Source organism: Nilaparvata lugens, chromosome 1 (genome assembly GCF_014356525.2).
Source record: "Nilaparvata lugens isolate BPH chromosome 1, ASM1435652v1, whole genome shotgun sequence".
Lineage (NCBI taxonomy): Eukaryota > Metazoa > Arthropoda > Insecta > Hemiptera > Delphacidae > Nilaparvata > Nilaparvata lugens.
The window spans coordinates 98,520,598-98,532,793 of NC_052504.1; the positions used below are offsets into that span (position 1 = coordinate 98,520,598).

At 43.1% G+C, this 12,196-nt stretch overlaps 1 protein-coding gene across 6 annotated transcripts in view; it reads right to left on the reverse strand.

Annotated features, from left to right (window-relative positions):
* Nucleotides 1–12,196, reverse strand: part of LOC111047118 (protein brunelleschi) — a 91,198-nt gene that overhangs the window by 59,909 nt on the left and 19,093 nt on the right. For all 6 annotated transcript variants that reach the window (XM_039419749.1, XM_039419754.1, XM_039419753.1 and 3 more), the window contains 2 exons: nt 9,875–10,091; nt 1,535–1,649 (listed from right to left, as the gene is read on the reverse strand). In XM_039419749.1, coding sequence (XP_039275683.1) covers nt 1,535–1,649; nt 9,875–10,091 — 332 coding nt within the window. The remainder of the gene's footprint in view (nt 1–1,534; nt 1,650–9,874; nt 10,092–12,196) is intronic.

The window sequence follows — 12,196 nt, forward strand, 5'->3', positions numbered from 1 at the left end:
CAATCAATCTTATTATATTAAGCGAGCAATTTCTGTATATATTTTTATATCTGGTTATTTATGTCCAACGGATCTTGAAAACGGCTTTAACAATTTTCACGAAATTTGGAACATAGTATGTTTATGATATAAAAATTCGATTGCACTAGGTCTCATCCCTGAGAAAACTCGCTGAAGGACATTAAAAGGATAATAATTATTCATCCTTCGAAAAACATATGATAATATCGTCGTCTGTTGATAACGTAAGATGCGAGTGCCTGTGTGGAAGAGAGACAGAATTATGTTCAGCTGTTAAACTATTTGCAATCAATCAGCTTATTTCACGAGAAAAATTATCTAGGAATTTTAATCGACTTGATCAAAATAATCTGATTTGTTGACATGACATGGTGTAAATCATAATTTTCAAAGTTAATCATTATTTTACAGTTTAAAGTGATTAGTGAGTGTTTTTTTGTTATTCAATTTGGTTTGTTAACAATCTAAATTAGAACTTTTCTTTTTTCAAATGTTTGGACTGAAAATTGGACCTGAATTCAAGTGTATGGAGCATAACCTACTTTTTGAACGATCTATAGTGTATAAATCAAAATTTCGGGAAGAATAGTTTCGGGCTGTGCCTGTTAGTCCTTTCCCAATTTTGAAGAATTGTGTTCTGTTTATCAATAAATAAATGACGTGCGAAGCTCGGTGCCCTCAAGTTTTCGGTGCTAAGTTTGTGTTAAGTGTGTGAGTGTGTGTTAGTGTAAGCATAGAGAAATGATAGCTTAAGTAGATATCCCATGGTATAGGGCGTTTATGTCGCAACTTTTACTGTTATCCCAAGCCGATAGTTCACTTAGTTCTTTCCTATGCAGCTGTGTGACGCTGGTAGTCTCTCAAATTGTGTCGTTCATACACTATCACCCCAACAAAACAGTAAAAATTTACAATAATCGACAGTAATCGGCTTGAGATAACAGTAAAAGCTGCGACATAAATTCCCTATTCCATGGGATATCTACTTACGCTATTGTTTCTCTATGGTGTAAGTTAAGTCTCGGTGCCCTAACATTAAATAAGCCACTGGAAAATTACTACTAATAATACAAATAATAATACTGATGGTGGTGCCCACATAAGCTCATAGGCTTGTGCGTGGGTAAAAGAGATGATGATGAGAGATGACAACTACTTTTTAGGTAGACCGACAGCTTATCTTCTCCTCCGAAAGACGGGTTGGCCGTATCTATGTGATTGTGCTGTAGTCGAAAACTTTTGCCCCGGTCGAGATTCGAACTCGGGTTCTCTTGATTATTAGACCAACGCTTCATCACTTACTCCAACGAGCCACCCAAACTAATGTGAGCTAATAATTAAAATTATACCTTAACCTCAAATAGAGCAGCGGAAGAAAAATAAACTGAGAATACAAAAACCTAAACTCAACAAATTTTGTTCACAGCTTTTCACTGAGATGACTACATGAGTGTACACACATGTTCAACACACTTGGCCTGTGGTTAGTGGCCACCGTTAGGAAGATGCTGACCTTGGATTTGTTTGAGATCCTTCGGGAAGAGACGAGTTGCGATGCACTGGGTAATTTCTGCACATATTCGGGTACAATAGGATGGCTGATGCAGCGCATAGACCTTCTGAAGCACCTAAAACCCAAAATCAAATCATTTTATTGTGGAATATAGTATTACAACAGTCAACATTAAAAACATTAGTTAGAGAATCACAGACAGTCAATAAATACTTTACATTCAAATGACTAGATTTAACAATTATTATTTAGGGACGGTTCCCGAGCTCGGGATTCAGCTAAGTTCTAGACTTTAAACAGCTGTAGTCAGAAAATAGGCTTTCCGAAACCGGGCTTAGTCATAGTCCACGTTTAAATTAAATTTCGAAAAACTATAAAATTGAACACAAAATAAAATGAAGAGAAAATGGTGTAAAGTTTCAGCTTTTTTGAATTATTTAGGAATGTTTCATTTCTAAGTCAGTTCTAGGCTCCACCTTCTTCCATTTAAAACCATGCTCTAGACCAGCTGGTAAGGTAAACTTATTCAATAACTCTACTGGATCCTTGGAGGACATGTTTATATTATTTACGGTTACAGATACGTTTGTAAAATAATGGTTCAGAGTATCGGCTGATACTGGTCTTGCCTGGTCTGACTTTTTTCTGCCTCTGATTTTATAATATTCCAAGCTGTTTTGCATTTATTTGTTGAATTATTAATTTATCATTAGCTTTAATTTTGTAATCAGCAATAGTTTTCTCATACTCTTTTTTGAATGTTACATATCTCAGCTTATCATTAATATTATTGCTTAATTTCCATTTATTATATAGTGTTAATAATTCAACTCTCATATTTGCAATTCTTTGGTTAAACCATTTATTTTTGTGTTTATTTTGAGGCCGTTTACTATAACTTATCACCGGACAACATAGATTAAAATGATTTATTACTATATTCATAAATTTCTCAAATGCAGAATTTACTTTATAAGTACAATATAAAGGCAACCAGACAACTTCACTAAGACAGCTCTGCAAATTACTCAATCTATCATCATTGATCAGTCTTTTTGTTACAACCTCACTAACTATTTTTGATTTAGCTTTTACAATGGATAGATCCAGCCACATTCCTGAATGGTCACACAAAATACCCTCTTCTAATAAACTAGTTTTACAAAACTCTGGTGGCAAATTTGTAGCAATATTGTCCAAACAGGCCTTGCCTGTAGTAGGCAATTTATTGGTACAGAACAGAGATCTAAGAAGGTTCAAGAAGTCCAGAATTTCAGCTTTAGTAGTGTCTAAAATATTTACATTAAAATCCCTTGTCAGAATAATACATTGTCACAAAGTAAAATTGTGACGAGAAAATAATAAATAATATTATTGGAAGACGCTCGGCTATCAGCAATGCTAGCCGACCGCGGAGATAAGGGAGGTACCGATGGCGCACCATCTTCCGCGCATCAAGACGATTTCCACCGCCTCTGGCGGCGGCTCAACTCCATCCCCTCCACTTTGGGGGAGTATTTAAAGGCCGGACGAGCCCCAGACCACAGCATTCCGCTCACAACCTTCCTGCTCCTGGTACAGCGGCCCGTTGGCTGCCGTACGTCCCCGACCTCCTGCCCTGGTACAGCGGCCCCTTGGCTGCCGTACGTCCCTGACCTCCCATTCCCCCAGGGCACAGCGGACCGTTGTCTGCCGTCCCTGTCCTCCCATCTCCCTAGGGCACAGCGGACCGTTGTCTGCCGTCCCTGTCCTCCCATTTCCCCAGGGCACAGCGGACCGTTGTCTGCCGTCCCTATTCTTCCTTCTCCCCAGGGCACAGCGGACCGTTGTCTGCCGTCCCTATTCTTTCCATCCCCTCAGGGCACAGCGGACCGTTGTCTGCCGTCCCTATTCTTCCTTCTCCCCAGGGCACAGCGGACCGTTGTCTGCCGTCCCTATTCTTCCTTCTCCCCAGGGCACAGCGGACCGTTGTCTGCCGTCCCTATTCTTCCTTCTCCCCAGGCACAGCGGACCGTTGTCTGCCGTCCCTATCTTCCATCTCCCCAGGGCACAGCGGACCGTTGTCTGCCGTCCCTATTCTTCCTTCTCCCCAGGGCACAGCGGACCGTTGTCTGCCGTCCCTATTCTTCCTTCTCCCCAGGGCACAGCGGACCGTTGTCTGCCGTCCCTATTCTTCCTTTTCCCCAGGGCACAGAGGACCGTTGTCTGCCATCCCTATTCTTCCTTCTCCCCAGGGCACAGCGGACCGTTGTCTGCCGTCCCTATCCTTTCTGTCCTTCCTTTTCCTACTCCACTGGAGCGGAACCGAGGCCGTAAGGCCGATACAAAATTACATCAAAGTGGTGTCATCAGAGAAGAGAGCGACCTTCACGCCGTCAGAAGCACCAGGAGGTGCTGTTCACGCCAGCTAAGGATCAAAGAAGAAGGAAGAGGAACTTCGACTTGCCTCCTTCCCCCGCCCACATTACGACTGAGCAAAGTCATCCAAGAGCAACACCTGGGTATCAATCACCCACCTCTGAAGCTACTCAGGGTGTACGTGATAGATTGGCGCCCAACGTGGGGCACGAGGCAACGAAGTAAGAATCATGAGTGAACAGGGAGAGTCTGATTCAGATGCTCAACACCAGGAGCTGACAGAGGATCAGTCGGTCGAGGACATAAACCCCGAGGTGATAGCCGACCCCAGAGTTTCCTGGATCTATAGATTGAAAAAGGATGAGGCATTCAATCTTCTACAAGATTGGGGCATAGTGTCATCTGGAACACTTGCTGAGTTGAGAAAGTTGTTAGTAGAACAACATAAGAAGATGACTGTACGTTATCCCAGCCCTAGACCTGGTATAATGAGCAGAAGCAGTGGGGAGACTGGTCACTCAGCAACAGGTACTCATGCTGAAGTTGGAACCAACATTCACACAAACCCCCTCATGGACCCAGGGGCGGTATGTGACAAAGTAAGAAGCTGGAGACTGTCATTCGATGGCCAATCAGATGCTCCCAGCTTCTTAGAAAGGCTAGACGAGCTACAACAAGCTTATGGGCTCACTGGCAACCAACTACTAGTCGCACTACCTGAATTACTAGTTGGTAAAGCTACCCTATGGATGCGTAATCGTCGTGACCAGTGGAAATCATGGGACAATTTTGTGACAGATTTCAGATCACGCTACTACCCACTTACCTATGAGGAGGACCTCGAGAATCTAATTCAGGCAAGGAAGCAAAAGGAAGGTGAATCGTTTGACGAATTTCTCGAAGATGTACTGACACTCATGAGGCGTCGAGGAGGTTTTACAGACGAGAATAAATTACAGAGAGTGTATAAGAATCTCCTCCCACGATACAAATTGTATATTCGGCAATCAGATGTTCATAGTATCAACGAATTGGAAAAATTCGCGAGGGAGTATGAACAAATAAAAGCAGAGGAGAAACAGAATAGACAGAATTCGAGAGTTCACATGATTGAGGACACGAAAAAGATTACAAGGCTCAAGGTTGAGACAGTTATAACCCCTACTAGTAACAGACCATCTCTTAGTGAGTCTGAACCCATGTGTGGGCAATACAAGAGACCGGGGCACTGGAGATCACACTGTCCCGATATTCCACCATGTAAAAGGAGCGGAAAGAGAGCACTGATATGTGTCTGTGATGTGCAGAAGGAGAATAAAACTCCGAACAAGACAGCAGTGATGCGAACGGCACACAGGATTCCTGTGATTGAAGAGTCATCAAGGGACAACAGACTATTCATTACTGTGACAATCGGAGGTAAAAAGTGTCGGGCATTGCTAGATAGTGGCGCTGAAGCTAATTATATGAGTAATGAGGTTTATGAAGTTCTCCAAAAAATAGGGATGATAAGGAAGGTACCAACTCATCACCACGCAATATTAGCTGATGGACGATCTACCCCATTAAATGGGAAGCTGACAACTAATGTCACTATAGGACAAATCACAGTTCCACTAGTGGCGTCTATACTGGATGGACTTGGACAAGAGTTGCTAATAGGCATGGAATTTATGCGTGAAAACAGGGTGAATATTCACACATTCACGAGAGAGGTAGAGTGGGATCCTCCCCAACTGAATCCTACAAGTCCGCTAATAATGTCGCGATCTCTCTTATTGGGGACTAAGACAACAGCAGTCCCAACAATATCAGCTGTACAATCCGAATCTCAGGACAACAAGGATCGCGACAAAAGGATATTCATGCAGTTTGGTTTGAACAGAGTCGAACCCAATGCCTTGATTGATAGAAAGGCAGAGATGTCATATATTCCAAGGCAAGAATCCTGGAGCAACATTGTGATGAATCACAGAGATGAGATGACTGAGTCTGAACGGCAGGCCACGATTCATGCCCCAGCCACCAATACAAGTGGTAGCTCCGAGAGTGATGTGGAAAAGTTAATACCACCCCCCATTGATATGGATGTAGAAGAGCCATCACAGTCTTTGACCATCAAGGAAGTAGTCCCACCGTCCCAGGAACCCATACCAGGTCCCTCAAGGAGGAAGGATCCAGTGTTCTGTAACCGAGTCTCGACTCCTGGTAAGCGCAAACGGGCTGGCAAGCCACGTATAAAAATCCAATTACCGGATGGACGGCGTAAATATGTGCCCATAGATCAGGCATAGATGATGCCTATAGGCAGTGGCATACACCTCTAAAGGTGATGCCAGAGTGGCATACACCGCTAAAGGTGATGCCTGGGAGGTGTACACCTCTTAAGGTGATGCCTAGATGGCTCACGCCTTTTAAGGTGGTGCCATAGAGGGCTCCGAACACCCCCCCCCCCCAAGTAGGAGTGGGGTGTCACAAAGTAAAATTGTGACGAGAAAATAATAAATAATATTATTGGAAGACGCTCGGCTATCAGCAATGCTAGCCGACCGCGGAGATAAGGGAGGTACCGATGGCGCACCATCTTCCGCGCATCAAGACGATTTCCACCGCCTCTGGCGGCGGCTCAACTCCATCCCCTCCACTTTGGGGGAGTATTTAAAGGCCGGACGAGCCCCAGACCACAGCATTCCGCTCACAAACCTTCCTGCTCCTGGTACAGCGGCCCGTTGGCTGCCGTACGTCCCCGACCTCCTGCCCTGGTACAGCGGCCCCTTGGCTGCCGTACGTCCCTGACCTCCCATTCCCCCAGGGCACAGCGGACCGTTGTCTGCCGTCCCTGTCCTCCCATCTCCCTAGGGCACAGCGGACCGTTGTCTGCCGTCCCTGTCCTCCCATTTCCCCAGGGCACAGCGGACCGTTGTCTGCCGTCCCTATTCTTCCTTCTCCCCAGGGCACAGCGGACCGTTGTCTGCCGTCCCTATTCTTTCCATCCCCTCAGGGCACAGCGGACCGTTGTCTGCCGTCCCTATTCTTCCTTCTCCCCAGGGCACAGCGGACCGTTGTCTGCCGTCCCTATTCTTCCTTCTCCCCAGGGCACAGCGGACCGTTGTCTGCCGTCCCTATTCTTCCTTCTCCCCAGGGCACAGCGGACCGTTGTCTGCCGTCCCTATTCTTCCTTCTCCCCAGGGCACAGCGGACCGTTGTCTGCCGTCCCTATTCTTCCTTCTCCCCAGGGCACAGCGGACCGTTGTCTGCCGTCCCTATTCTTCCTTCTCCCCAGGGCACAGCGGACCGTTGTCTGCCGTCCCTATTCTTCCTTTTCCCCAGGGCACAGCGGACCGTTGTCTGCCATCCCTATTCTTCCTTCTCCCCAGGGCACAGCGGACCGTTGTCTGCCGTCCCTATCCTTTCTGTCCTTCCTTTTCCTACTCCACTGGAGCGGAACCGAGGCCGTAAGGCCGATACAAAATTACATCAAAGTGGTGTCATCAGAGAAGAGAGCGACCTTCACGCCGTCAGAAGCACCAGGAGGTGCTGTTCACGCCAGCTAAGGATCAAAGAAGAAGGAAGAGGAACTTCGACTTGCCTCCTTCCCCCGCCCACATTACGACTGAGCGAAGTCATCCAGGAGCAACACCTGGGTATCAATCACCCACCTCTGAAGCTACTCAGGGTGTACGTGATAACATTTAACATTTTTATAGACTTTCAAGGTAAAACGGTTCCAATTATAGAAATGAGAAAATAAAGATTATTTTGCTGCGACTATTTACTGCGACTACGCCCTGTTTTGGAAAGCCAATTTTCTGACTCCAGCTGTTTAAAGTCTTAAAGAACTTAGCTAAATCCCGAGCTCGGAAACCGGTCCACGTTATAATGGAAGTATTTGATTAGCAGGTGCTGACTTAATGACATGAATCTCACTACAGTGAGATTTGTGGTTGAGTGGTAGAGTGGGCATTACAGTCCAAACTTCGCCACTTCATCAAATAAAAAAGTAAAAGGCAAGGCAGTGGTACTGATACTTCCACATGGCGTTGCGCGTTGTAGCAGCGATCATTTTCCTTGCGATTGTCGTACCACTGGTTTGAGCACTACGCTTCCCCCAGCTTCTGTACCACAATCGTAGTCGCTGTAACTTTGAAAACACCCGAGTATGATAAAACCATCTGAAAACTGTTGCACCAATGCGCGTTTTCTCGAATGTAGTGTGAAAGTCTCTCTGCGTTAGGCCGGTTGCAGACGAACCACTATTGCATGTGGGATATGGGTCCGACATACCACAGAACAATACGACCAACGCAAAGAGTCTTTCACACTACATTCGCATTAGTGCAACAGTTTTCAGATGTTTGTATCATACTCGGATGTTTTATCAGATATTTTTATCATACAGCTGTTTTCAAAATCACAGCGACTACGATTGTGGTTCAGAAGCTAGGGGAAGCGTGGTGCTCAAACCAGTGGTACCACAATCGCAAGGAAAATAATCGCTACCACAGCGCACAACGCCATGTGGAAGTATCAGTGCCACTGCCATGCCTGCCAATGCATTTCATATGCGCTGCGTTTGTGGTACCACAGGAGGAGAATAATCGCTCCCACATCCTACATGCGATAGTGGTTCATCTGCAACCAGCCTTTGTCGTATTGTTCTGTGGTATGTCGGTCCCACATCCCACATGCGATAGTGGTTCATCTGAAACCGGCCTTATTGTTGAATTCAATATGCTACAACAGTAAAGTAACCCCACAAATGTGAAATGTTCAACCCAGCTGATCGGGTGACAAAAACTAAATAGAATATTCTGACCAGGATTGCTGAGTAACCTAATAAAAAATCTGGTGTGGCGCACTCACACAACTTTCCTTGCCGTTATGAAAAATTGATCACTGACGCTAGTGTTCCCGCGCATCTCAAGTCTACTATTCAAATATTTGAGCCAGCTGGTGACAGGGCAATAAGGCTGGAGACACACATGAGGTCTGCTATCTCTTCATAGTGAATGATTTAATAGAATCAACAATAATTTGCAATTGAATAATCACATTTTCTCGAATTTAAAGCTTATTTTCAATTTTAGGTGAAAATGTTACTGAACATTAATTGTAGAGATTTTCATGCTCAATCTACTCCACTTGATTTTTTTGTTTCAATTGTATCTGAAGCCTGATAATTGGGAATCTATCTGCATTGATGGGGCGGAGCTCCTGAAATTTTTACAGATATGGGACTTTTGGCAGTTGATAGAGCTTATCGATGACTATTTTAGGGTATGAATTTGATCAAAATCGTTGGAGCCGTTTCCGAGAAAATCACGAAAAACCCTGTTTTTGAAAACATTTTCGCCATTTTAGCCGCCATCTTGAATTGCATTTGATCGAAATTGTTCGTGTCGGATCCTTATAGTGAAAGGACCTTAAGTTCCAAATTTCAAGTCATTCCGTTAATTGGGAGATGAGATATCGTGTACACAGACGCACATACACTCTCACACACACACACACACACACACACACACACACACACACACACACCACACACACACACACACACACACACACACACACACACACACACACATACAGACCAATACCCAAAAATCACTTTTTTGGACTCAGGGGACCTTGAAACGTATAGAAATTTATAAATTGGGGCACCTCATTTTTTTCGGAAAGTAATACTTTCCTTACCTATGGTAATAGGGCAAGGAAAGTAGAAAAATTATGTTCAGATAATAAATTGATGATAAATATTCTGTTTATATAATAAATTTTATATTTATTGCATTTATGTTGATGTTTTATTACAAAAAAGGTCAATGTTTTGAAAGGTGAACGGCTAGGTTGGGAGTTCAGCTTCTTTATTCTAAATTCTAATATGCTGGTACCAATTTAAAAAAATGTTTTTGTGATTTTATATTATTTAATTTTGATGATTTACACCTAGTATTCTAGGTGCATTGCTACAGATGTTACCTCCTATCCAGAGCCAGTCGTTGATGGCACGCAGACTCTCGGCAGCCGTGTGGTAGTAGCCGAGCGCCTCGGCGGGCAGACCGGCCTGCAGGCAGAGGTCCCCCAGGTGCTTGGTCATGCGGCCCACGCACCGCTTCTTGTTGCTGCGGGACTCCATGTCCAGGCCAACAAAGTCCCGCTTCTCAAATGGGGCCAACAACAATGACACTCTTTCTATCTGAAAATAAACAAACAAATAGGGAATGAGCAATTCTAAGGGTTACAAATATAAACAATAATCGAGAATACTATAGTAAAGTCCACGTTATAATGGCAGTGTTTGATTAGCAATAGTACCCCGTGATTCAAAAAGAATACCACAACTTTGAAAATCTGTATTTAATCAAGGAAACATAATAGAAACTTGGGTTATAAATCAAAATGAAGAGTATTAAAATAAGTTTTTCCCCACTAGAAAACAAGCTCACAAATGTTCAATGTGACCCCCTCCAGACACTCGAGTGATATCAATATGATACTCGAACTCGTTCCACACCCTCTGCAGTGGAGACAGAGCCCTTCATCACTGGCCTCCAAGAAGCCCTGACCTCACCCCTGCGATTTTTTTCTATAAGGGTACGTTAAAGATAAGCTGTATCGACCGCCTCTAGCGGTCATTGAGGAGCTCAAACAAGAAATAACAGCATTTAACAAACTGTTACGCCCGATATGCTACTGAGGGTGTGGAACGAGTTCGAGTATCGTATTGATATCACTCGAGTGTCTGGAGGGGGTCACATTGAACATTTGTGAACTTGTTTTCTAGTGGGGATGAACTTAATTTAATACTCTTCATTTTGATTTAGAACCCAAGTTTCTATTATGTTTCCTTGATTAAATACAGATTTTCAAAGTTGTGGTATTCTTTTTGAATCACGGTGTAAGCGCTACCTCTTTCTCGCTCTGCTCTGTTGCCAGATCGTCTTTTAATAATTTAGAATTGATAATTGACAAAATATTTTATCTTAATTATGAAAATTCATGTTGAAAAATATAATTTCTTTCTTAATAAAATATGATTTATTATTTTAAACGAGATTGAACCGGTAATATTACATCAATAAACCTGTATCAGCTACCGTCTATAGAAGGAATCGACAAGACAGAGGATCGGCAACGTTTTTCTCCTATCTTTCTCCACTGCCATTATAACGTGGACCTCACTATAGCAATCTATTGCAAGTGAACAAGGAATGCTAAGGTTTAGGTCAATTGCAAAGACCTCTATCTGAAATAAACAAAGAAGTATGAAATTTAACAACTGTAACAGTTACCAATATTAACAATTATCAAGAATACTAGCTATTTAATGCTTATTAACAAGGAATTCAAGGGTTTTGTGTACAAGTCTTTATTTTGTAGCACATAAATAGTCTGTGGATTCAATTGGTGAATCAGTTGACTAAGTTATTTAAAAGACAGTGGTAGCAGTGGCGGCTCGTCCTATGTGTTCAATGGTTCATTGAACCCCCAGAATTGAATCAACTTCCTATACAATGATGAATTTGCAACTCAAATAATTATATTTTTATTTTATTCTCATTAAATTACATCACAACATTTTTCATCTACGTAAACTTAACGTTGATGTTTTGCTGCCGGTGCCTGAGATCCCGGAGTGGCTTGCTTGATACAGCACCGAATGGGATGACGAGACGCGTGGTGGTGGAAAGCAATGTTCATTCCCCGATGTGAACCCAAAAACATGGCTGGGTGAGGTAGTTGAACGGAGGAGGGGAATCGGTTTGCTAGCACGGATTTGGTTCACAATCCTGTCTGAACCAATTTTGCACGAGTTCACCCGAGAGTAGCCGAACCTAGCCGAGGCAAGTGAAGCATTCGGTAAACCTCGGAATGAATCGTGAATATTTGTGATACGGATTCAGTAGCAGTGCCATCTTGAACATAACCAATAAATTCAAATTTGGTGGCAGTCTGGCAGTAAACAGTAAAAAAGCGGTAAACAAGAAGTAGAAAGCGTGACAGTTTTGAGGTTATACGATATGATTTCGGGTATATATATTATACTGTATACAGTTGTGATAGATTTCACTGCATTTTTCGTTGTATAAATTGTTTTTGCGTGTAGAAGAATATAGTAATTTCTAGTGTGTTTCGTGTATTCGTGAGTATTTCTAGTGTGTCCATTTTCTTTTAGTGAGAGTGTGAATATAATTTATTGACAAAATATTTTATCTTAATTATGAAAATTCATGTTGAAAAATATAATTTCTTCCCTAATAAAATATGATTTAGGTATTTTAAACGAGAATGAACCGGTAA